Genomic DNA, 27,454 nt, shown 5'->3' on the forward strand with positions numbered 1-27,454 from the left:
ACAATTTTTCCAGAGATGCCAATCATCCTACCATGCATGTCTTTGGACCAGGGGAGGAAACCGGAGTACCCGGAGGAAACCCCCGAGGCACGGGCAGAACATGCAAACTCCACACACACAAGTCGGAAGCGGGAATCGAACCCCCAACCCTGGAGGTGTGAGGCGAACGTGCTAACCACTAAGCCACCGTGCCCCCGACTAATAACATAAACATCAAATTACAAAAGTTGCAGATACTTTTTTATTATTTTAAACAGATAACATTTAAACAGAATTACAGAGCGAGAATATTCATTTAAGTGATGGCTGTCCGGGTGAAATGGTTGTTTTAAACACAACCTAAACACACTTGAGTAAGACACATTCTGTAGCTGAACTGGTGAAGTCTTGTCATGTTTTTGTCTTGTCACACTGACATGACCTGAAACATGTAAATGCTTTTGGTGTTTTGTAGTTTAATAGACTGGATTTTACATTCGTCATTTTGCATTTGCTGGAAACTTAGTGTTTATAATATCTACATAATCAATATCTGTTCATTTTGAAACAAAACACTTACGCACAAAGTATAGACTTTTAATGTCAAATACACTTTTTTTTCAGAATTCAAAATATTACTTGATGTTCACAATTAATATCTAAATAATCAATATCTGTTCAGTTCTTAACAAACACTTGGTACAAAGTATAGACTTTTGATGTCAAATATACATTATTTTTCAGAATTCAATTAAATAGAACATAAAGTCTTAAAACAAACAAGAAAGCAGAGTGTCCACAGAAATAAAACAGAAAACTATTGAATACTACAACGATTTTATACTTAAAATATAACATGTGAAAGACGTCCCCATTATAGTTATGATAAACACTTAACTTAATATATACATTTATTTTTCAAAACAAAAACTGGACAGAACTCACCCTGCTCTCCTTCATGCTGTCAATGGGTTTGACTTTGTCAGAAAGCGCTGCCGGCCTGAGACTGCTGGTCTGGATCTGCTGTGTCTTAAATTGAGTGGATGCTGGCCTGCAGCTGGACTTCTGTCAAAAGCAACTCCCGCCTTATTTCATTTGATTAGACAGTAAAGCTCGGTCGTCTTCCTTCATGTGATTGTTCATCTCTGTTAGATTCATGAACACTTGTAGAAAGCTGAGGTAGATCAACCACTAGATGTCAGTGTACCAGACGGTCTCTTTAAATGCCACAAAACTACAGGAGCCATTGAACATATTGCTTATTAAATAATATTGAAAACACAACAAAATTCAACAAATTATTTATTTAATTCAATTGTCATTCAATAAAATAATGAAATAAATTAATATTAACATAGATTAAATTAAAAAAAAATATATATATATATATATTTTGTGACCGATAGACAAACACAGACAGGAAGTTAACTGCAGTACAAGCACAAACGTCCAATAAAATGATGATAATCATGGCTCTAGTGAATAGTTTACCCCCAAAAATTTGAAAAAAATGTCCTCATTTACTCCCCCTCAGATTGTTCCAAACCTGTATAAATGTTTTGTTCTGCTGAACACAAATGAGGATATTTAGAAGAATGTCAGTAATCAAACAGATCTCATCACACATTAAATCCAATAGTAGTTATTTTCTCTACTATGGCAGTAAATGTGGGATGAGATCTGTTTGGTTATTGACATTAGTGTCATATTTTATGTAATGTGTACATCACTTGTAGATCTGTAATACTGTTAATATTAAAGAGATGCAGGTGTAAACTGTATGCGTCAGGAAGACTGTTCCAGAGTTTAAATAGAAAACTGAATTTATCATTCCAGGTATCAACAACTAGGGCAAAATTCTGAGGGAACACAAAGGACAGAAATGTGATAGACTAACGTGAGCTCGTGTGTAGATGTAACACTTCAATAAGATTGTATTTGTTAACAGTAGTAAATTCATTGTTAAGGCTAAACTAAAGCACATTGTCAACAAAACAAAGACATCAGTTTCACTCACTGCATGCGGTTCATGTCCGGCATCTTATAGTGTAATTCAGAATGCATGAACCACCATTGCAGCACCCCTTTAACAAAGTTTGTCAGTGTAAGAGTGTGTGTCATGATTGTTTGTGTTGTGTAGATTCAGCAGAAACTGACAGATTTGGGCGTACACAATGACACAACAGTGACCTGGAGAGTGCAGCCTGATGGAAATGTTTTCACACCAAAACATGAAGATGAAGAGAAACAGAAAGTGTGTTCAGACTTCTGACCGATCACAACACAGTCGTTGTGTTTAAAGACGTCATTTTCATCACTTGAGAGAAACTTTGAAATACATGTTTTATAGGATTTGTAATTACATGTAAACGTTTATAATAACTTCAGTTAGTCTCATTATTTTGTTATCCAGTCAAATATATTTAGTTATTCTTGATTGATCTTATAATTCAGCTTTGAAGATGTGTGTTATTAATGATATTATAGTGATAGTAGCGTGACAATCTATTAAACTACAATCAAATGATTACAGATTAAGACAATGACATGTGACAATGTGAGTTTAATGTTTATATTCTGTGTGTTTTATCTTGTGTGTTTGTGTTTGGTGAGGTGTGTAGACTGTAGCAGCTGAATATGTAATGCTTTTAGATAAAACGTTATAATCTGTTTCAATACAAACACTAGTAACCGTGTCTGAAGGGCAAATTCAACATTTTAAAAACAGTTTTGAATCATTTGGTTGTTTGAGAACATGAATTTAAATTAAAGCTTCTTTATAAACACTGAATAGACAAAATGATCTATGAGAATATTTGTGTTGAAGTGAACTGTTCAAATACTTAAATGAATATTAAAACATATTAAACAAGTTTTTGAATTGTTCTTTCTGTGTCTCAGCAATCGCTTCTGCCTCTCAACAACACAATAAGATATTTGTATATTTCGTGTTGCCGACTCTGTGCTGGTTTGTTTTGACCACCTCCAGTTTCCCTTTATATATGATATGACGTAACTGTGACGTTGTTTTGATAAATAGAAGCAAACTTAAAACAAAATAATTGAATTGGATAAAAAGATAATATTTGTAACACAATTGTACTGATCATATGAAGTGACAAATATATCCCAAATAAAACAATTAAAACTCGAAAATAGTTTGTTGTCTGAATGATCGCAGTGGTTTGAATGTTTATTTCTACTTATTTTATGTGTTATTAAATCAACAACATTTTCCATAACCGTTTTTTTAAACAATGCAATGTTAGGTTTTTGTTATAATTTTAACGTCAACAAAGTAGCTTTTACATTAGATACAGTTCATCAAAAGTGAGAATTATAAAGAAAAATATGTACAATCAAATTGTTTGTTCTAAGGAAAATTGTATATTCATCATTTTCAAATAGCATTTGAAAGAAAAATGTGAGAACAAAACATGCCAAAGTTTGGCTCCTAGAACTTTAAGTTTGAAGTTGTACAGAAGAATTGAAACGAAATTACTAACTGGGCCTTTATGTTGAGATTATAGACAACGAGATTGGTTGCCCCTTGTTGACCCCCTACACAGACACATGAACATTCAGTTGTTCTGCACCTACATGGTCAATGCAAGAGTTGATGTATAGTCAGGATTTAAACAAACTGGTGTTCCTCATTTACGATACAACACGAGACGGAATATGTACTTCTCATAATAAAATAATATAAAAGTTTATCAAGGAGACGTGCAAAGATTCAACACGACTCCTATAACTCATCTACTGCGCTGTAACTGTATAACTGCATCTACTCATGTATTGCACTACAACTTCAATAACTGCATCAACTCATGTACTGCACTGTAACTTATACTAACTAATAGCTAATATCTGTAACTAATGCACACTCAAGTCACTTGCACTATTGTATAGTCTATATTGTTATATGTTCATAACCACATGTACATTAATGTTCACAGTATATATCCTTCTGTTTATATTGTTCATAGTACATACCGACTGTCATATTTTCATAGTACATGCCCATCGTAAATTATTTTCCTAATATTGTATTCTGTATTTATTCACACTGTATATCTGCACTTGCTAATTGCACTTCCGGTTAGACCTAAACTACATTTCGTTACACTGTACCTGTATATGTGTAATGACAATAAAGTTGAATCTAATCTATAAACCCAATATTAGAAGCTCTTTAGTGACGTCATGGGTGGCTCTTAAAAGAGCCTTTGTGTGCGGCGGATGAAAGCGGCGCTTTACTTGGAGCTGGTGTACTTGGTGACGGCTTTGGTGCCCTCGGACACGGCGTGTTTGGCGAGTTCACCGGGCAGCAGCAGACGCACGGCGGTCTGGATCTCTCTCGACGTGATGGTGGAGCGCTTGTTGTAGTGCGCGAGACGAGACGACTCACCGGCGATGCGCTCGAAGATGTCGTTGACGAAAGAGTTCATGATGCCCATCGCCTTGGAAGAGATGCCGGTGTCGGGGTGGACCTGCTTGAGCACTTTGTACACGTAGATGGCGTAACTCTCCTTCCTGGACTTTCTGCGCTTCTTTCCTCCCTTAACGGCGGTCTTGGTGACGGCCTTCTTAGAGCCCTTCTTGGGCGCGGGTTTGGCTGGTTCAGGCATGATGCTTCTTCACAGATCAGAAAAAGCTGAATGTTGAAGAGTCTCGTCGCTGTGGTATTTATTCACTCTCACATGCAAATGTTTAGCGTAACGGAGCCTGTTGTCTGATTGCGTGTCTTCGTCGGCCGAACCCATAAAATGTGTTCATTGGTCTGATCATAGTTTGACGGGCTGGATAGAGAGCCAATGAAAGCGTTTCCCGCCCACAGTCTCGTGTTTGAAGGTGCGTTTGACCAGCCCACGTCATTTAGACGCTTTTTCTTTTCGCCTCTGCCCTCACAAAGCTCTCAGTAGATCTCTTTATAGTTTAACTTACATAAAACACGATGTTTAAGTTTTTATAAGAAACTAAACAATAAACTTTAAGTGATAGTTCACCCAATAAAATGATGTAATCATCTATTCAGCCTTATATTTCTAACCTGTTTTAATTTACTTTGTTTTGACGAACACAGGTAAAGATATTTGTGAGAATGTTAGCATTTTTAATTCTGTTACAACATTGACTCCCACAATAGGAACAATTCAATGGTAGTTAAAGGTGCACTAAAGGGTTTTTATCCCAAATACTTCACAATATCTCACTTTGTGTACAACAGAAATATTTTTATATTATGGTAGTTGACTATGTCACAGAACTGAAAATTGCAAACATTCATAACAGAAGAAAATTAAAGACAATTATATAATTTTACTTTTTGAGTGAACTAACCTCTAACCTAAACTGATTTCAGAAAATAATAGATTAGTTAGAAATGATAGACGACCACTAGTCAAATTTTACTTCGTTTTTATCTACTAGCAAACTGAGCATTAAAAGTGTGTTTGAGGAAGGAGAGTGTACTTTACATGTGATCAGACGCGCTTAAGAGGAATGATTTGGTGCAGACTGAATAAAGTACAAGGGTATATCTGCTGTTTAAGAGACTGATAAGATAATAATCATTCTTTATATTGAGCAATCACGTTTTCTAAAATAATATTCATCATTGACAACTTGCGTTACTATTTATGTTTGTGGAGAACGGTGGAAATCGTGTCGTTCAGTTGATGTGGTGGCTCTTAAAAGAGCCGTTGAGTTGTTATTAAAGCGGGACTTAAGCGCGCTCTCCGCGGATGCGGCGGGCCAGCTGAATGTCTTTGGGCATGATGGTGACCCTCTTAGCGTGGATGGCGCACAGGTTTGTGTCCTCGAACAGACCGACCAGATAAGCCTCGCTGGACTCCTGCAGAGCCATGACGGCGGAGCTCTGGAAGCGCAGATCCGTCTTGAAGTCCTGAGCGATCTCTCTCACCAGGCGCTGGAAAGGCAGTTTGCGGATGAGCAGCTCGGTGGACTTCTGGTAGCGGCGGATCTCTCTCAGAGCCACGGTGCCGGGCCTGTAACGATGAGGCTTCTTCACGCCGCCGGTGGCGGGAGCGCTCTTACGGGCGGCTTTGGTGGCGAGCTGCTTCCTCGGGGCTTTGCCACCGGTGGACTTACGAGCGGTCTGCTTGGTTCGTGCCATTGCTGCTGAATCTTCTGCGTTCAGTTCAGAATATGTCTGCGGTGTCGGTGTGCCTGCTTTTAAAGGCTAGAACGCGCAGCACGTCAAGGGCACGGAGACACTCGATTGGCTGATGTGTGACTTCATCTAGAGATAGTGAGCCAATGGCCGCGCGATATGCGTTCAAATAAAACTGGCGGGACATTGTGTTTCCTTTGTTCAGACGTACACAAAACAAGATCATCATATAATTGCTCTTTATCTCTTTATTTAATACTCGTGTATTATTCAATAAAGACATATGCACGTTGATATTTAACAAAGTTCAGATAGAATGGTCTTCAACTACAAACAAAATTTAAATAATTCTCCACGTTAAATCACATGCGCAGAAACACCGTTTTTACGACAGAAACGTTCAGCTTTCCCGCGCAATTTCTTTACTTAACAATTATTATTTTACTCTGGTAAAACGTGAAATGAATCTTGTTAGTTACTGTACGAGTAAACATAGATATAACTTGTACAGTATTTGGGGCAGAGGTCTCTAATAATGATTTGGAGAATGAGAGTTCATTTATAGCAGGTCTATGATAATGAATTAATATACAAACTCGATGGATTAAAACAGAAACCTCGTCGCTCTCTCAGTGATAATGTGGGTGGCTCTTAAAAGAGCCTTTGGTTGGTAAAGAACTGTCCCCCGTTTACTTGGTCTTAGTGGGTTTGTCGGTCTTCTTGGGCAGTAACACCGCCTGGATGTTGGGCAACACACCACCCTGAGCGATGGTCACGCCGCCCAGAAGTCTGTTCAACTCCTCGTCGTTACGCACGGCCAGCTGTAGATGGCGGGGAATGATCCGACTCTTCTTGTTGTCCCGAGCGGCGTTTCCAGCCAACTCCAAGATCTCAGCGGTGAGATACTCGAGGACAGCGGCGAGATAAACTGGAGCTCCGGCACCGACGCGTTGTGCGTAGTTACCTTTGCGAAGTAGCCTGTGAACACGGCCGACGGGAAACTGAAGACCCGCTCTGGATGACCGAGTCTTGGCTTTCGCTCTTGATTTACCGCCGGTTTTACCTCTTCCACTCATTGTTACTTAAGATATAAAATCCTCACGATTATAAAAACACGAAGGATATATGAGATGGAGTTTGTGGTTTTCAGAAGTTATACGTGCCTATCGTTCGCTTATTGGTTAGAGTCTGTGAAAAGTTCAAACCAATCACTGAACTTCCCTCCAAAAACCAAAGCCCGCCCATTTCTTCCCATCTGCCTGGTTTTGTTTCAGTTTTTGATCACGTGATCTTTCACTACATTAAATCTTATATCTGCGGTCTTTTCAGACACGTCTATTGGAAACAACATTATGAACAAAAGCAAATATTTATACTGACAACATAACTTCAGATGTTGCGCCGATTATGAATTAAATGCTCTGACGATCATATCTTGTGTTCTTAATTTGAACCAGATTTCTCAGCATATTCACATATAAAGAGTTTTCCTGTAGCTTAGAAGAGCAAGGTTATGGGTTCGATCTGATATCTTTGTATAAATGTAAAGGATAAGCACTGTAAGTAGCTTTGGATAAAAGCGTCTGCCAAATGAATAGATTTAAATTAAATTAAAAGATTTAAACACGATCATAATATCAACACATCACTGAAACACAACTCTTTAGTGGGCTGGTGGTGGCTCTTAAAAGAGCCGTTTGTTGAGTCTGACACCTTAATAGATGAATCTACCTCTTTTTCGGGGCGGCCCTTTTAGGCTGAGCTGCTTTGGGCTTTGTCGTCTTGGGTTTTGCAGCCTTGACCTTCTTGGGGCTTTTAGCTGCTTTCTTCGGACTCTTTGCTGCCTTCTTGGGGGCCGCTGGCTTCTTCGCCTTGTTGGGGCTCTTCGTTGCCTTTTTAGCGACGGTGACGGCAGGTTTCTTGGCCTTCTTGGGAGATTTCTTTGCGGCGGTCTTCTTTGCTACTGCGGTCTTCGGCTTCTTGGCAGCAGCAGCGGGCTTCTTCACTGCGGGCTTCTTTGCTTTAGGAGCGGCTTTCTTCGCTGGCTTCTTAGTCTCGACTTGTTTTTTGTTGAGTTTGAAAGATCCTGAAGCACCGGTTCCTTTAGTCTGGACCAGTGTGCCTTTAGTCACGAGGCTCTTGATGGCGAGCTTGACGCGGGAGTTGTTCTTCTCCACATCGTATCCGCCGGCGGTGAGAGCTTTCTTCAGGGCGGCCAGAGACACACCGTTTCTCTCCTTGGAGGCCGTCACGGCTTTAACGATGAGATCACTCGCGCCTGGACCCGCTGTCTTGGGTTTGGCTGCAGATTTCTTCTTGGGCGCTTTCGCCGGCGGGGCTGCTGGAGCTGGAGCGGTTTCTGCCATTTCTCTGTTCAGATCTGTACTGTCACAGTACAGTTGATCAATAATGCGGCGCTGCGCTCTTAAACACTACATGAGAACCATATAGACTCAGCTCGACCTGTCAGTGCCTCTGTGAGCCGCAAACTCTTGTGTTTTCTCCTGAGACATTTCGAGTAAATATCAGAGTTTTAAAATAATTTGACGGAGTGAAAACAGCGTGAACACAGAGCAGAGATCCAGAGCTTTATTCACAGACTAAACTACACGACAGTAAAGGGTTTATTATTTCACTGTTACATTAAAAACACGACCAGCATCGATCTCTGGAGAAAAGCTGCGAGTGAATTTCATGTGATTTGTTTGTGTGAACATTGATGAAACATTAAAAATGTTTTCTGTTTATTTAACATACATGTAATAAATGACTTGAGTTAAGTTAATGTCATTCAGGGACTTGTAAAGTGTTTCATACAGAAGTTGTTTTGATCAGATTGAAACACACGAACACTCTCGAGGTATTTGTGTGAATGACACAACGCTGTTTGTGTTACTGATGTGTAAATGTGTTATATTCAGACTGACGAAACGATAAAACGGAGAGTAAATATGGATTAAATATAATAAAAACTAAACCTTTTTGTCCAGTATTGACATGAAACCGCTCACACATCGAATGATCTAAATGTGTGTGTGTGTGTGTGTCTGTGTGTTTTCTAGAGATGGGAAAATTACTGTTTGTGTTGTATTTATCTATTTCTTTTTTTCTTACAGACAAGTAATCTAATTTGAGTCAGTCTTGGGTTCTGATTAATAAGTTATTATTGTAATTTTATTTAGTGTTTTATCTTCTGTAAATTCTTTTTTTTTTTTTTTTGCAGACATATTGAACACAAGTACTCTTAACTTTAAAGAGTCTGTCTGTAAAAGAAAGCTCTGAATCGGTCTTGTCTTGATGTCTTTGGCATACAGTCATGGCCAAAATTGTTGACACCCCTGACATTTTTCCAGAAAATCAAGTATTTCTCACAGAAAACTATTACATTAACACATGTTTATTCCCATTGTGTGTATAGGAACAAAACAAAAAAAGGAGGGAAAAAAGCAAATTTGACAAAATGTCACACAAAACTCCAAAATTGTGCTGGACAAAATTATGGGCACCCTTAACTTAATATGTGTTTGCACACCCTTTGGAACAAATAACTGAAATCAATCGCTTCCTCTAACCATCAATAAATTTACACCTCTAATCTGGAATTTTGGACCACTATTCCTTTGCAAACTGCTCCAGGTCTCTCATATTGGAAGGGCGCCTTTTCCCAACAGCAATTTTAAAATCTCTCCACAGGTGTTCAATAGGATTTAGATCTGGACTCATTGCTGGCCACTTCAAAAAGCACCCAGAAATGGATGGCAACAAAGCGCTGGAGAGTTCTGAAGTATGTTTGGGGTCATTTTCCTGCTGGAAGACCCACGATCTCGGACGCAAACCCAGCTTTCTGACACTGGGCCCTACATTGCGATCCAAAATCCTTTGGTAATCCTCAAATTTCATGCACAAAACAACCCCAAAACATCCTTGAACCTCCACCATATTTGACTGTAGGAACTGTGTTCTTTTCTTTGTAGGCCTCATTCCGTTTTCTTTAAATAGTAGAATGATGTGCTTTACCAAAAAGCTTTATCTTGGTCTCATCTGTCCACAAGACGTTTTCCCAGAAGGATTTTGGCTTACTTAAGTACATTTTGTCAAACTGTAGTCTTGCTTTTTTATGTCTCTGTGTCAGCAGTGGGGTCCTCCTGGGTCTCCTGCCATAGCGTTTCATTTCATGTAAATGTTGACGGATAGTTCGCGCTGACACTGATGCACCTTGAGACAGATTGAATTTCTTTGGAACTTGTTTGGGGCTGCTTATCCACCATCCGGACTATCCTGCGTTGCAACCTTTCATCAATTTTTCTCTTTCGTCCACGTCCAGGGAGATTAGCTACAGTGCCATGGGTTGCAAACTTCTTGATAATGTTGCGCACTGTGGACAAAGGAACATCTAGAACTAGAACAATTTTGTCTGCTTTCAGGTGTGATTTTTTATATTGCCAACACCTGTTACTTGCCCGAGGTGAATTTAAAGGAGCATCACATGCTTGAAACAATCTTATTGATCCACAATTTTGAAAGGGTGCCAATCATTTTGTCCAGTCCATTTTTAGAGTTTTGTGTGACATTGTCAAATTTGCTTTTTTCCCTCGTTTTTTTTTTTGCTTTGTTCCAATACACACTAAGGGAATAAACATGTGTATAGTAAATATGTGTTAATGCAATACCTTTATGTGGGAAATACTTGATTTTCTGGAAAAATTTCAGGGGTGTCAACATTTTTGGCAATGACTGTATGTACATAAACTGACTTTTTTTAAAGATTAATCTTTTATTAATTAAACTGCTTTATTCAGTCACTATACTGTCACAATCTGAATCTGAAGGTGCTTAAATGTCTGAAATTATACATAGACAGGAAATGTGCTAATTTAAATGTCTTCATTATCAACTAATATATTTGTATATGTATATAAAAACGTTTTTGAAATGGATGACTTTGACTAAATAATGAAATAGAGCAACCAATAAAAGCTCAGATGAAAAGTGTGGTTTAAAAAGCATCTTATAGAAACCTCAAGTAGTTGATGATAAAATAAATTTCTGCAAATTTCATGCAAATAATGACTACATTGAAGATGTATATAACAGGTTTGTAGCAGATAAATAATAGTTTTTATTGTATTGTTTAGATTTTTTCAGTCACAACCTAGTCCACAGTTGCCTTTTTCTAAATGTGGAAAAAATACAAATAAATGATGAATTAAGTGTTTGAAAACGTTTGACCAGTAGTGTACATTACATTTTATAAATATGTGCTTACATTTACATTTATTCATTTAGCAGACACTTTTTTATGAGGTAAACAATAGAAGCAATTGAAAGAACAACAGGACAACAAAAAGCTTAAGTGCAGTAAAACTGGTCTCATAGTCTAACTCAGTATACAAAGATAAGATTGTTTTTTGATAGAAAGAGTAGAAAAGAGACAGAAGTCAGAACTGATGGGTCAGGTGTTGACAGAAGAGATGTGTTTTCAGATGATTCTTAAAGACAGACACAGAATCTGATGATCTTGTAGCAGCGGTCAGATCATAACACACATGTGGAACAGATCCAGAGAAAGTACGTGAGAGAGATTTTTGACCTTTTTGTGATCACAGCACAAGACGTGGTTCATGTGCAGAGCGCAGGGATCTGAAGGGTACATAAGTCTGTATGAGCGAGTGAAGATATGGAGCTGCAGAACCAGTGGTGGTCTTGTAGGCCGAGAGCAGAGCTTTGAGTTTGATGAGAGCGACTACAGGAGTCAATGTAACTGAATGAAGAGATGAGTGATGTGTGACAATGATTGAATTTCCCCTTTAGTGTGTGTTGATAAGAAAAGAATGTGGTGGCATTTCTTTATTGCAGGACAAATATTTTATATTATAATCTTTAAAGAACACAAATAATATAAGCCTATTCAAATGATGTTTTATAAACAAAGTTCGGGAGGAGCCGGAGCATATAATCAAACCCGGCTGGTTCGCAATCAGCAATCATGGCTTCCACCCTACCTGCTAAGCGAGCCAGCCCATAAATAAGCAAGACCTCTTACCTGCGACATCTCTTCTGTTTCTAACACCCACCCCACCTCCCCAGCTCCTTCCCACGAACTCCCCCGTTAGCAGAATCCGGGGGGTTTGCTCTGGGTTCGGGCCGTTTCCGAGCTCGGGACACTCACCCTAGCAGGGGGAGTGTTCCGGATTCAGAAGGAACCGGCGAGCTCGGAGCCCGCTCCCCGGACAGCACGCCAAACACGCATACCTTTTACACTTCTGCTAACCGTTTATTATCTGCATAGGTGAACTCGTGAATAAACTTCACCTCCTTCATCTCTTTAGCTGCCTTGAGATTGCAGAAATGTAAACATGTGACAGAGTTGATTAAACTTTAAATGATAATCAGGAAATAATTGACTTAATGAGAAAGAGAGATGTGACTTTAAATGATAATTCACCCCAAATTTAGTAGTCTGTTATCATTTACTCAACCACAGGTTGTTCCTCCAGTTTAAATTTGCAAATGGGGGATGAGATCTGCTTGGATACTGAAATTCTTCCAAAAAGCATCCTTTGTTTTTAGCCTAGTGTTAGTTTTGGAACAATCTGATGGTAAGTAAATGAAGACAGTTTTTTATTTTTGGATGAACTATCACTTTAAGTTTGTTCATTATATCAAAACTGTTGTGCGTCACACAGCATCTGTGAGGAGAAAGAGGGGGTTGGGCTGTTGGGAGTTTGGAGGGAAGTTGGCTGATTGGTTTAAAAGTATTACTGACTCCAACCAATAGTCAACAGGCAGAGGGTTTGAAATATTGAGAACTGCAGAGCAGAAGCTTCGTCTTTCCTTCCCACCTACTAAGTAAACTTACACAGCTGAAGAAAATGAGCGGCAGAGGCAAAACCGGCGGCAAAGCGAGAGCTAAGGCCAAGACTCGCTCCTCTAGAGCGGGACTTCAGTTCCCCGTGGGCCGCGTCCACAGACTCCTCCGTAAAGGCAATTATGCGCATCGTGTGGGTGCTGGCGCCCCGGTGTATCTGGCCGCCGTGCTCGAGTATCTGACCGCTGAGATCCTCGAGTTGGCCGGAAACGCCGCTCGAGACAACAAGAAGACTCGCATCATCCCCCGTCACCTGCAGCTGGCGGTGCGCAACGACGAGGAACTGAACAAACTTCTGGGCAGAGTGACCATCGCTCAGGGCGGCGTTCTGCCCAACATCCAGGCCGTGCTGCTGCCCAAGAAGACCGAGAAGCCCGCCAAGACCAAGTAAACGGGGGACAGTTCGTTTCAAACCAAAGGCTCTTTTAAGAGCCACCCACTTAACCGATAAAAGAACAATGCGATTCCTGTGTCTCCATGCCGGTTAATTACAGATTAAAACTGCACATTCAGCTTTCAGTTCATAAACCTGTATTGGATTATTACTGGTCAGAGACGACAAACCGAGTCTAATGTTCAGTCAAACAGCTGAAGAATATTTGTAGTCTCCCGAGTCATGTATAACCGGCTCTCATATATAGAAGTTGAATGCTTGTGTCAGTAAATGTGTTCATGCTGCACTTGTGATGAGATGTGAAGAAATGTTAGTTTGAATCTTAGGCGATAACCTTTTTTATCGTGACGTCACGTTTGTTGATCTGCAAAAGTTGCAAATTTCTGTTCAGATAAAATGACACGAGTATAAAATAAAGAAGTCAGGAGAAATATTTATAGTTCAATTTTATTCTGTTTCTCATAAAATCTTAAAAGTCACGCTTCTTTGTACATTAGATTGTTGTACTCGTCTAGAATAGAACAACGCCGAGGTCATGGGTTCGATCTCAGGGGATTAAACACTCAGAAACAAATGTATAAGATAATGTGATGTACGTCACTGTGGATAAAATCATCTGCTAAATGCATAAATGTATATTTAATGATTTACTGAAGGCTTCGGAGCTGTGAGGAAAATAAAAAAGTGACGTGCCACTTGCACCGCCCTCGCACGCGTGTGTTTCAAATAGGTCCTGTAGGTACATACAAACTGTATCCGCTGTCCTTTTTTTAAAGCATAACGTTTGTATCTGTACTCTCGTGCATCATGTCTGGAAGAGGCAAAGGCGGAAAGGGACTCGGAAAAGGAGGCGCGAAGCGTCATCGTAAAGTTCTGCGTGATAACATCCAGGGCATCACCAAACCTGCCATCCGTCGTCTCGCTCGTCGCGGCGGAGTGAAACGTATCTCCGGTCTCATCTACGAGGAGACTCGCGGTGTGTTGAAGGTGTTTCTGGAGAATGTTATCCGTGACGCCGTCACCTACACCGAGCACGCCAAGAGAAAGACCGTCACCGCCATGGACGTCGTGTACGCGCTGAAGCGACAGGGACGCACTCTGTACGGCTTCGGAGGTTAAACGCGTTTATTCTGAAGTAAAACATTGAACACAACGGCTCTTTTAAGAGCCACCCACTGTCTCACTCGAAGAGGTGAATTCCAAAAAATAAATCCTATTTAACGCGAACTAGTACTTTTAGAACTTGTGTTACACACTTCGTTCGCTCGAAGAAGAAACACCCTCATCATGGCGTAACTATAAACGTCAGCACGTGCAATGTATCGTGAATAACGTGTAATTGAGTGAAATGCTTTCTGAACGGAATCTTTGACGGACTGTGAAGACACGATGACGTACTTTCACTTTAAAACAAGACTTATGAAACCCAACGGCTCTTCTAAAAGCCACTTTATCACTCGAGTAGTTTTATAACTTCAGAAGTTATATCATATCAAACGAAATGTTATGAATGTCACGTTTTATTATCCCGGATGCGTTTTGGAGAACCTCAATTGATGAGATTAATCTGTTGTGTTACACACTTCTGGTGCTCGAAAAAGAAACACAATCATCATCGCCTAACTCAACTCAACTCAACTCAACTTTATTTATATAGCGCTTTTTACAATTTTCATTGTTACAAAGCAGCTGTACATGAGACACATTTAATACAAGTATGAATTCTAAAGCAGCCCCCCCGGCCAGGCAGATAGTGCAAAACAATATGCAAACGGTGGTGAGGAACCCAAAACTCCCATCGAGAAAAAAAACCTCAGGGGAACCCAGGCCCAACCAGGGGATTCCAGTTCCCCTCTGGCAAAAGCTGCTGCCTCTGCACAAGCTCATCAGTGCTTGCACAACAAGGCTTAATAAAAATATAAAAATTAAAGATTATCATTAACAATCTAATAGCATTTGAAATGTTGTAGAAAAAAACAAAGTTGTCGCGTCCTTTATCCAGCTCTATCCTCTTAGCACTTGTCAGGTCACCGCTTCCCATTCTCAGCTCTGCCATCAGGTCTGGGCATGAACTGCATCCTGCGGTAACCTTGGAACAAAGAGACAAGACTGGCTGAGAGTAGAGTACTGTTCTGCACTCTTTGATGCAACAAGTACATCATTGGTTGTTGGATGTGTTCCTGGTTCCGGTTGATCTAAATAATGCAGCCTAAATCCTCTGAGGATTAATATTATGGAGGTGTAGTGTATGCAAGATTAAAAAGATGAGTCTTTAGTCTAGATTTAAACTGACAGAGTGTGTCTGCCTCCCGGACCGTGCAGGGAAGAATATTCCAAAGTTTAGGCGCTAGATAAGAAAAGGATCTACCACCTGCACTTGATTTTGAAATTCTAGGTATTACCAACTGACAGGACCCCTTAGAACGTAATGTACGTGGTGGTCTGTAATACAATAGAAGTTCATTCAAATACTGCGGCGCTAGACCATGTAGGGCTTTATAGGTAATAAGCAAGATCTTAAAGTTAATGCGATGCTTTATAGGTAACCAGTGCAAGGTTGACAGAACCGGGGTTATATGCTCATACTTTTTTGTACGTGTAAGAACTCGAGCTGCCGCGTTTTGAACCAGTTGCAGTTTTTGTAATAGGCCCGCAGGGCAACCACCTAGAAGTGCATTACAGTAATCTAGTCTTGATGTCATGAATGCATGAATTAATTTCTCTGCATCTGACAGTGACAGCATATGACGTAATTTAGATATATTCTTAAGATGGAAAAATGCAATTTTACAGGTGTTTGCGACATGGCTTTCAAATGAGAGAGTACTGTCAAATACAACGCCAAGATTCTTAGCTGATGACGAGGATTTTATGGAGCATCCGTCAATCGTTAAGCAGTATTCTTGGTTGTTACGCATAGCAGTTTTCGGTCCAGTAAGTAACACTTCTGTTTTGTCCGAGTTTAGTAGTAAAAAATTGTTACTCATCCACATTTTTAAGTCAACTATGCAATCCTTTATTCGATGAAACTGCTGGGTTTCATGAGGCATCGAGGAAATATAAAGTTGAGTATCATCAGCATAACAGTGAAAGCTAATTCCGTGTCGCTTTATTATATCTCCTAGAGGTAGCATGTATAATGCGAAGAGCAGGGGTCCCAAGACTGAGCCCTGTGGTACACCGTACTGGACTTGTGATTTGCGGGACACCTCATTGTTTATTGCTACAAATTGAAAACGGTCGGATAAATAAGACTTAAACCATTTCAATGCTATTCCGTTAATGCCGACGTAATTTTCGAGTCTATGTAGAAGTATGCTGTGGTCAATGGTGTCAAATGCAGCACTGAGGTCTAGCAGCACCAATAACGAAATACAGCCACGGTCAGACGCTAAAAGCAGATCATTTGTAACTCTGATCAAAGCAGTCTCTGTACTGTGACATGCTCGAAATCCAGACTGGAATTCATCATTAATGTCATTCCTTTGGAGGAAGGAGCATAATTGAGTTGAAACTACTTTTTCCAGAACTTTAGATATAAAAGGTAAATTCGATATAGGCCTGTAATTCCCTAGTTCTTTGGGGTCGAGTTTGGTTTTTTTTAAAAGAGGCCTTATAACAGCCACCTTAAATGCTTTAGGCACATGTCCTAATGTCAGAGATGAGTTAATAATACTAAGAAGAGGATCTATAATTTCGGGGAGCATTTCTTTCAGTAGTTTTGTAGGTATAGGGTCTAGCATGCATGTTGATGATTTAGATGATTTAATGATTTTAGACAGTTCATCGTGATCTACTGTAGAAAATAATTGCAATTTCTCCTTAGGGGTGCTGTAGTTAGTTTGTTCAGCGGATTTCACTACAGGTTGCATTGTTATAATTTTTTCTCTTATATCTTGGATTTTACTTGTGAAGTAGTTCATAAATTCATCACTGTTATGCTGATAATCAGAATCTGACGTCGATGACGACTTATTTTTTGTTAATTTAGCCACGGTGTTAAATAAGAACCTAGGGTTGTGATGGTTTTCCTCTATTAGTGTTGAAAAGTAGGCGGATCTAGACGTTTTTATTGCATTCCTGTAATTTCGAGTACTATCCTTCCATGCTATACGAAATACCTCTAAATTCGTTTTCTTAAAGTTGCGCTCCATTTTACGGGATGCTTTTTTTAGAGTCTGAGTGTGTTCATTATACCACGGTGTTGGGCTGCTATTTTTAATTTTCTTTAAACGCAGAGGAGCAACTGTGTCTAATATTTCCGAGAAAGTAGAGTTAAAATTTTCAATAGTAGTGTCAAAATCGTCAACGTTATTACTCATGCTGGATATTTTAGACAATTCAGGCAGATTATCGAGAAACGCATCTTTGGTAGTTGAAGTAATCGTTCTACCATATTTGTAACAAGGAGTTTGATTTGCAGCCGTAGGCCATTGAAGCAAACATAATATCAGATAATGATCCGAAATATCTTCACTCTGCTGAACGATTTTAACATCGTCCACATTTATACCATAAGAAAGTATTAAATCTAAAGTATGATTACGAAGGTGAGTGGGTCCTGACACATGTTGACTAACGCCCATGGAGTTAAGAGTGTCTTTGAAAGCCAGTCCCAAGGCATCTGTATCATTGTCTACATGGATATTAAAGTCACCGACGACAAGGACTCTATCTGCGGCCAGTACTAGTTCTGATAAGAACCCACCAAAATCTTTAATAAAATCTGTGTGGTGCCCTGGAGGCCTATATACAATAGCTAGAATAAATTTTAAAAATGTTTTGTCCTTAGTATTAGGTGTCGATACGTGAAGTACCATGACTTCGAAAGAACTGTACTTAAAATTAGACTTCTGAGAGGTAATAAAAGAATTCTTGTAAAGTGCAGCGACACCTCCCCCTCTACCTTTTAGACGAGGCTCGTGTTTATAGTAATAATCATGGGGAACGGATTCATTTAGAGTAATAAAATCATCTGGCTTTAGCCATGTTTCTGTCAAACAAAGCATGTCTATTTTATGATCGGTTATCAAATCGTTAACAAAAAGTGCTTTATTTGAGAGAGATCTAATATTAAGCAATCCGAGTCGTAACAGCTGATTATCTGTATTTTGTTCATGTTTGATTTGTTTAACGTTTATTAAATTACTTTCAAGAGGTTTACGCAATATCTTATGTTTGCTAATCCGGGGGACAGACACAGTCTCTATTTTATGTTGTTTGTAAGAAGGGATTATTACATGTTGTATAACTATGTAAACCCAAGCTGCCCAAAGTTTGTGAATAAAGCATAATAGGGTGAAATGCTTTTGTATGAACTCTTTAAGTGACTTTGATGACACGATGACGTACTACAGATATAAATGTTATTTTTAATCAAATTCGATAAAGAGCGGGAAGTGAATTCTGAATCGCGCGGGGGATGGTCATGTTCAAATTTCAAACACTGGGCGGGAAACGCTTTCATTGGCTCTCTATCGAACCCGTGAAACTATGATCTGACCAATAAACACATTTTATAGGATTTGGCCGGCGATGACACCCAATCAGAGCACTGCACCTGTGACGCAAACATTTGCATGTGGGAGTGAATAAATACCACAGCGACGAGACTCTTCAACATTCAGCATTTACTCATCTGTGAAGAAACATCATGCCTGAACCAGCCAAACCCGCGCCCAAGAAGGGCTCTAAGAAGGCCGTCACCAAGACCGCCGTTAAGGGAGGAAAGAAGCGCAGAAAGTCCAGGAAGGAGAGTTACGCCATCTACGTGTACAAAGTGCTCAAGCAGGTCCACCCCGACACCGGCATCTCTTCCAAGGCGATGGGCATCATGAACTCTTTCGTCAACGACATCTTCGAGCGCATCGCCGGTGAGTCGTCTCGTCTCGCGCACTACAACAAGCGCTCCACCATCACGTCGAGAGAGATCCAGACCGCCGTGCGTCTGCTGCTGCCCGGTGAACTCGCCAAACACGCCGTGTCCGAGGGCACCAAAGCCGTCACCAAGTACACGAGCTCCAAGTAAAGCGCCGCTTTCATCCGCCGCACACAAAGGCTCTTTTAAGAGCCACCCATGACGTCACTAAAGAGCTTCTAATATTGGGTTTATATGAGTCGTGTTGAATCTTTGCACGTCTCGCTGATGAACATTTATATTATTTTATTATACGAATAAGTTTATATTCCGTCTCGTGTTGTATCGTAAATGAGGAACACCAGTTTGTTTAAATCATGACTTTAGATCGTCACGTGCCTTGGAAATATAGGTGCAGAACAACTGAATGTTCATGTGTCTGTGTAGGGGGTCAATAAGTGGCAACCAATCTCGTTGTCTTTAATCTCAACATAAAGGTCCAGTTAATAATTTCGTTTCAATTCATTTGTACAACTTCAAACTGAAAGTTCTAGGAGTCAAACTTTGGCATGTTCTGTTTAACAACGATGAATATACAATTTTCCTTGCAACAAAACAATTTGATTGTACATATTTTTCTTTATCTAATTCTCACTTTTGATGAACTGTCTAACGTAAAAGCAATTTTGTTGACGTCAAAATTATAAGAAAAACCTAACATTGCATTGTTTAAATTAATGGTTAAGGAAAATGTTGTTGATTTAATAACACATAAAATGAGTAGAAATAAAGAATCAAACCACTGCAATCAAGTGCCACAGATTTAAGCAATGCATTGTGGCCTTTGTTTTTGAAGAAACAAAATGGCACTCAAAAAAAACAAATTTTAGAGGAGATTAGATATTTGAATCTGACTGCAGTAATGAGTGTGTTGTCTTAAAGGTCTCATGAACTGTGCTTGTTTATCGTTTATACTGTTATATGAGGTCTACATATGGAGTTTGTGTGGTTTTACATCCAAAAACATCCAAATCAATAAGTAAGAGGCTATTTTCTACCCAGGTTTTGAGGCCCGCTCTACAAACGCTCGGTTTTATGGGTGTGCCGCATTGAAGGAACTTTGAAGTAAACGCCCACTGCTTTGATTGGATAACATTTTGCGTAGTTGGAGCCTTCGGTGAATTTGATTAGACATAATGTTATGTTACACATTAGCACCATTCAGAGTATTATCTGAAGACCTCCTGTGATTTATAAATGAACTCCCCACACCAGTATTTCATGTGAAGCATTTGCACAGGATGATTTTACTCAAATTTATTGACTAATTTCCTAGATGTGATGGCATGGCTTTGCTTACAGTTTGTCTAGCCTATAGTTGTGTGGTGTTTAATGATATATGACCGTACCTGTCAACATTTGAGACCCGCGATCCCGAACCGGACAAAAGATCACCATGTTGCATGTTTTACCCACTTTAGCTGGAACGTCTTTAAAATTAAACTTTTACCACGCATTCCTAATATCGGAATCCAAAGGAAGGTTACGCAGCGTCTGTATTCTTCCACAACCAGGGATGTCTCAATACTTAGATATCTTTAACGGCATGTTTGTTTATTGCCCTCGCTCGTATCTGGGACCGGGCTACTTGTGGCATTTCAGTTCTGTAATGCGCGAACCGTGGGCGGGGCTAGAGAAGTAGTCGTATGACGGCATTACAATGCCAAAAAGAAACGCAAATAACTTCCGCGAGAGAACAACGGATCTACACACGAGGAAACGGGATCCAGCGATAGTCGTTGATATTTTTCTATGGAGGTGGTGCTCCACCAATGTATCTCAGTAACAAGGGCGTTTCAGTTCTAACACTTACATGATGTTCGGTGAATACGATTCCCTCTTACATAACAAAAGCTTGAGTTAAAATTGTGATTTATTAATTCATGCCTCCTTTAAACTGGACCAGTGACTGAGGTGAGCAGCACCTGACACAAACTTGTTTGTGTTTGCGGCACTATTAGGTCGGAGTGTTATAGTAGATAATTGGTGTCTGTGCTGTCTGTAATTTACTGTTATTTTACAGATACGATTATTACAGTGTACATTTACAGTTTTAAACATAAAAATTGTTGTTGTGAATTGAACCTCCTTCTTTATGTTTGTCAACATTATTCCACCTACACTTCTACATTTAATTCATTCAGCTTCCTATTAGATACTCTGCAGTCTACATTACCCATAATGCTTTGCGCCATGGCTATAAATAGGTCTCACTTCCTGCCATTGTTCTGTGCTACACAGCTGAAGCTACTCGTCCTCAAATCCTCCTAGAAGGATGTGTAATGTATGTTTAGATTATTATCCTCATTGGTGTATATTACTATGTTAACAATGTTTATGCTTGTCTTTGAACTGTTGTTGCTTGTGTGTTTTCCATATGAATTGTTTGGTTGAGTATGCTCTGATAGTATTGTATTGATTTGTAGTGACATCAAACATTCCTGTCCAACCTATGTCCATGTATTCCAGTAGCTGCTGATCTCCTCAATTGACGTGCCTACATGTTTGAGGATTATTTGTGCACCTGCTATTCACTTGATCTTGCATATCAAATTGATGGCTATTTAATAAAGAAGAGAAAGGAATTGTTTTTCCAGTGTTTTTGATGGAACACCCCACCGAGTCCTACATATTCGGAACTACGGATACAAGTAACAACTAGTATTCAACACTGTATTTCACTGTGTAACGGTGAACATTCACTGTTCAATGTTAAAGATCTGCAAAGTTGTTCATCAAAACAGTCCATGATAAATTATGATAAACACTCAAAAAATAAACACATCTGCATAATGCCCGCGAAACACATACACTCTGATCAGTGTGTTTACATCCTGTAGCGGAGACGATGTGTTTTTTTATGCACACTTACAGCAGCTATTACTGTTCTTATGAAATAGTTCTGATAATCAGGTGTGAGCCCAATACTGTCTAAAAATGTGTCGTTTAATGTAGAGTGTCTGTTGTTTATATTATTCTTGATTTATGAAAAAGGATATGGATAGATTTTGTTGTCAGTCATGTTAGAATTGCGGCTAATGCATTAACATGGCTTTAATATACTGTGTTAGCTGTGGGTTATTTCGCATACAGAATTGTCATTATTCTTATAACACAAATAGTTAGTGTAGTATCTCCGTGTACTAATAATCTCTGTGTAGGTAACTATAAGCCTCCAAGGGCTGAAATGTAGTTGTGTGTCTATGCGGAAAGACAAATCGTAACAGACTGGGGTGGCTGACCAATCAGAGCACAGTGGACTTGTGGAACGGTGGGGTTTAGAGAAACTGAATCATGAACTGCTTGAAGGGAACTGTTTAGAGATCTTTGAGAAAAGTTAGTATAAAATTCTAGCGTTATTTGACCGTGGATGCATTTAAACCTGCATTTAAAATAGAACATAAAGGTCACTTTAGTTGTTATGTTTTTTCAAGCACTTTAAGATAATTATATAATTTGTTTAATTTCTGAATCATCTACATTCTTAGATCACAGAGTGTCACTTTGGAATGAATTGAAACGATTGCAAATCCAGGATAGAGTGGTTGAGTGAATATGGTGTTGATGCTGAGGATGAGGGTCATATTTGTGTCCGAGACGCTGTAGAAGGACAAAGTTCCTGCTCTCTCATCCACATACACTCCCATTCTATCAGAACTGGACACTACAGGGAGATTAATCCATTTGTCATTATGACTGAAAGAGAATCTGGATTCAGAGCAGTACAATCTCCAGGATTTATCATTACGTCCAAAATGACACACATGGCCCAATTCCTTCCTCCCGATGCTCTTATATGCCACTGATATATACACACCACCAGTCCACTTGATCTCCCAGAAAGAGCGTTCAGACACACTATCCTTACACAACACCTGACAACAGTCGAATCTGTCTGGATGATCAGGGTACCGCTGGTCTGTGTAAGAGAATTGGATCACTCGGTTCCTCTCAGACAGATGGAGGTGTTTATACAGTGTGTTTGGATCCAGTGTCAGCTGAAGAGAGTCTGTGGAACATAAAACACACAGAGAACAGATATTGTAGTAAATAATCATTACTGATTCACTTATATAATTTCAAAGCATTGGATGCAGTAAGAAAATCACTCGGTAGAATGTTAATTCGGTAGAATTGTGTGTCGTCTAAGCAGAGCGTGTCGTAGTTTTAGATTGTGCATGAGGTGTACATTTTATCACAGGTCTGGATGAAGTTCAATGTAGTTCAACGTTGGGCTTACACCAAACTTGTTTATGTCCAGTAGGTCCACTAGAAAAGTCTACAAATGTTTGTTGTATTTTGTTGAAAAAAATAATCAAATTTAGGTTAGAATTGATTCATACAAAGGCTGCTATTGACCGTTTTGAAGTTTCAGGATTCATTTACTTCAACACTTTTATCCAAAGTGACTTACATTGCATTTTACTAAACGATTGTTTTGAAGTATGTGTAATCCCTGGGATATAACCCACGACCTTGGCAGCACCATGATCTAACCACTGGGCTACAGGAAAGCTCAGAGACATTTATCTTTTAGCAGATGCTTCTATCCAAAGCAACTTACAAATGATGGAGCATTTAACATTTAGTGTAAAGAGTCAACAACAAGCATTTGTCCATAAAGTCAGTTGAATTCAGTCTGATTTATGATCTATAAGAGATTTAATGGATGTATTCATGCAGTTATAGTAACTTACACTGGAGGAACTGATCTCTGGTCTTGGGTTCAGGACTGGAAATAATCTCTGTGCATTTAATTTGAGAAACAAACATGTTAGTCAGAATAATGTACATTGAAACCATTTGTATTTCTACAATTCAACACACTGAAAAGAGATGATGAATAAAAGCTTCACGTCTATCAGGGGTATTTTCCATCTCTTGTATTTAGAAATGCTCCAGTCTGTCTCTCAGATTTGAGCACATCATCAGAAGAGCGGTCACTTGGTCACAAATTGTGAAAATAAGTTTCACAATGACAAGGTAGAGCCAGTTGCAGTAAACATGATGTTAAGACGTAATAAGTAATTGACTATATGCTGCATTCACTGGGGAAAAGCAGTATTTTTGCAGACAGGGCTGAGAGCGCGCTAACATTAGCAGCCTATTAACGTTAGCTTAAAAAGTTATAACATGGTGACAAAAATACAAGCAGAGATGTTTAAATGGTATTATTGTAACTATGGATAGGCATTTGTCAGTTTTTTGGTGTGTGTGTGTGTGTGTGTGTGTGTGTGTGCGCATGTGTGCATGTGTGTGCATGCACAAAATCTGCCTCCGAAATAAAAAACAGATGACAGGGACAGCATCAACGGCTAATGTTAATGACGTTTGTTTTAATGTAAACAAACACGCATGTGAACAGGACAGTATATATTACAATGGATCCGTCATTCTGCTAGTCTGGTGCCAAGAATGTTTTAAATTATTAACATTTTAGAAATTACCTACTTAAAGTTTTGTTTAAATCATACAGTTCAAATAAATCAAAAATATAGTTTAGTGGTTCAAGCAACGTGTTCTTTGATGTGATACACTTCATTGCTAATTTACTTTGTCTTTTTTCATTTGAAATAAACCATAACAAACTATTGGTTATTCATCTGTATAGGTAGATACTGACCAGCTTAGTTATCATTATCGGCAAAATCCAATATCGGTTGACCTCTACTCTCAGACAGGGTTTATGATTGAAATAAATGTTAGAGTTGTCAAAACTGAAAATGGCTTGTAGTGATTTTTTTTATTATATTCGTGCCCTTGTTTAGTCTCAAAATGCACACCAGTAAAGCTTTTTAAAGCTTCTTCTAGATGTCTATTTGATGTCTGACAGCAGACATCTCCAAGACGTATTGAAGATGAGTAAACTATGTATTGTAGATGTCTTGCAGATGCAAGTGCTGACATCAAATAGACATAAGACAGATGTCTGTGTGCTATCTCGGAGTACCCCAAAAAGGTTGAGAACCACTGCTTTAGACGGTGCAGCAGGTGTCAATTTTTATTAATATAGTTAAACTCAACGAAGGGGGGTACACCCATTTATTTAATGACCAGCTTGTGCTAGCAGTCCTATTGTGGATTTTATGTTCTCATTCATGAAAGAACTTACGGATGTCAGGTGGAAGAGGTATCTTCATAAATAATAAACAACACAAACTGTGTGATTTACCCATACAAATTAACTTTCTGTATTTTTTAACAGATCTAAATAAAATGATTTTTGGACTTAGATTCACATTCAAAGTTTTTTTTTTTTAAGTCAACGTGTTGAATGTAAAACTCTGTCATTTATTTATCTGTGGCCAAAATATATCAAAAACAACTACGGACAATGTTTATACACTGAAAGCTGCCATTGAAAGACATTAGGAACTCCGGTCCGAGTTAGCAACAGTATCTAAGGGGGGCGGGACTTACCAATAGGTCAATTGTACAAAAGTTGTGGTAGCAGATTATCTCTAAAGTGAACACAATATGAACATCAGTTTTAAAATAAATCATTTGATTTAAGTTGTGTAAGTGGCCCCTGCATAAATAAATCAATAAAATTATGAATATATAGTACAGGAATCCGTAAACATAAAACCTTTACTAATATTCTGAAAATAAATATGTAAAAAACATCATTATTCAAACAGAACATCATGTTGAATATGATATGGATTTAACAATAACACTAAGATTAATTGTTCATGTCTAATTAAAAACTTAAAAAATAATTATACCGGAAGTGCCTTGGACCAGTGTTTACATTTTCCGAAACAGTCAATATGTTACATTATTTATTTTACAGTAAAACTAACACGAAATCTCTCTAGAAAAGAAACAAATAAAACTGTTGTAAATATATAAGCGACACCTCATTATATAATGTATGGACACACATAAATGTCGTGTATGTGCGATGTTCACATTAACTAAACCATGACAGGACTGCACTGATGTTGTGTGTCCCCGAATATAACAAAACGACACGCAACTTCAGAAACTCGATTACTTATTAAACAATAATGAGTGAATAATTTGAAAATGACAATTAAAATAATTAAAAATAAATCATATTTCAACAGAAATGCACTAAGATTCAAGCTTAAAGTCACATGGACTTTCGTTTCACTTCTACGACGTAGTTTGTGATTCGATGGTTTGGCAAATTAATGATCAAATCTGGAACAATAAAATAAACAACAGATAAATAAAAACTCACACGTGAACATAAACAACAGATGAATAAACTCACACGTGAACATAAACAACAGATGAATAAAAACTCACACGTGAACATAAACAACAGATGAATAAAAACTCACACGTGAACTGTAAATGCAGCCGGTATTTTGAATATATTTGAAATACTCATGTACTTTTATTTTGACATTCCGAAAACCGGAAGTAAGCCCCGTAACCAAAGCGCAGGGACCAAGCGCACATGTAGCGATTCATGCTAGTTTAATTCTTTATACTCCCTGTTTCAACTGCGTATAAGTTTAAGTATATTTGACTTTGAAGATTGCTTCTGGGAAATGACTCTGCCGTTGGTTGAGAAGCAGGCTAAAGTGGTCAGTATTACTGTATTCTTTATTTGTCATTTATTTATTGTTTTGCAATATTTGATGTCTTTTATTTTGTTTACTTGAACTTTTAGTTCTACGGTGTTAAAGTGTTAATAAACATCTGTGTATGGAACCGGAGTCTCGCATTCAATCGATGGGCGGCATAGTAGAACACTGCTGCAACGGTAAAGGCTCTGAGCGGACGAATACGGGCTGGCTGCGACCGCGTGCGGTAAACGAGAGGTCACCTTGTGAATGGTTCGTGTGAATCCAAAGGGGCAAGTGGACAAGGCTACACAAGCAAGCACGTCGAAAGGAGTGTGTCGAAAGTAGCGCAAGTACTGCCATGATAGCACACGGACGTTTCATTTGTGTTTTTTCCTCTTAAATCAGCAGTCGTCATTATTTTGTGCTGCAGTTTGATTATCTAGTAAGAAACAAAGAAACTTAGCAGATATGTAAATGAACCATTCTCCCAGTTGAATCTAAGAAGTTCTAAGTTAAATTCAAAGTTTGTTCCAACAAGTAAGTTTTCATATTTAAACTGTGACGAATTATTATTATTTCTCACTTTGTTAATTGCCTTTTATTGCTCATTTATTGA

General features: G+C 38.8%; 6 protein-coding genes across 6 annotated transcripts in view; 2 read left to right on the forward strand and 4 right to left on the reverse strand.

The window, feature by feature from the left end:
* Positions 1 to 4,232: 4,232 nt before the first annotated feature.
* LOC130420501 (histone H2B-like) lies at positions 4,233 to 4,612 on the reverse strand. Its single transcript, XM_056747804.1, has one exon. It carries the CDS (start codon positions 4,608 to 4,610, stop codon positions 4,236 to 4,238), a length of 375 nt encoding a protein of 124 aa, XP_056603782.1. The 5' UTR covers positions 4,611 to 4,612; the 3' UTR covers positions 4,233 to 4,235.
* Positions 4,613 to 5,657: 1,045 nt separating this feature from the next.
* LOC130420491 (histone H3-like) lies at positions 5,658 to 6,118 on the reverse strand. Its single transcript, XM_056747794.1, has one exon. The coding sequence runs from the start codon at positions 6,116 to 6,118 to the stop codon at positions 5,708 to 5,710; it is 411 nt and encodes a 136-aa protein (XP_056603772.1). The 3' UTR covers positions 5,658 to 5,707.
* Positions 6,119 to 6,804: 686 nt separating this feature from the next.
* On the reverse strand, positions 6,805 to 7,191 carry LOC130420497 (histone H2A-like). Its single transcript, XM_056747800.1, has one exon. The coding sequence runs from the start codon at positions 7,189 to 7,191 to the stop codon at positions 6,805 to 6,807; it is 387 nt and encodes a 128-aa protein (XP_056603778.1).
* A 651-nt stretch (positions 7,192 to 7,842) lies between these two features.
* On the reverse strand, positions 7,843 to 8,486 carry LOC130420487 (histone H1-like). The gene has a single exon (XM_056747789.1). It carries the CDS (start codon positions 8,479 to 8,481, stop codon positions 7,843 to 7,845), a length of 639 nt encoding a protein of 212 aa, XP_056603767.1. The 5' UTR covers positions 8,482 to 8,486.
* Positions 8,487 to 12,987: 4,501 nt separating this feature from the next.
* On the forward strand, positions 12,988 to 13,374 carry LOC130420495 (histone H2A-like). Its single transcript, XM_056747797.1, has one exon. The coding sequence runs from the start codon at positions 12,988 to 12,990 to the stop codon at positions 13,372 to 13,374; it is 387 nt and encodes a 128-aa protein (XP_056603775.1).
* Positions 13,375 to 14,184: 810 nt separating this feature from the next.
* Positions 14,185 to 27,454, forward strand: part of LOC130420484 (uncharacterized) — a 116,931-nt gene continuing 103,661 nt past the window's right edge. The window contains exon 1 of the mRNA XM_056747786.1: positions 14,185 to 14,477. Coding sequence (XP_056603764.1) covers positions 14,185 to 14,477 — 293 coding nt within the window. The remainder of the gene's footprint in view (positions 14,478 to 27,454) is intronic.

The sequence above is a fragment of the Triplophysa dalaica genome, chromosome 5 (genome assembly GCF_015846415.1).
Source record: "Triplophysa dalaica isolate WHDGS20190420 chromosome 5, ASM1584641v1, whole genome shotgun sequence".
NCBI classification, from domain to species: Eukaryota; Metazoa; Chordata; class Actinopteri; order Cypriniformes; family Nemacheilidae; genus Triplophysa; species Triplophysa dalaica.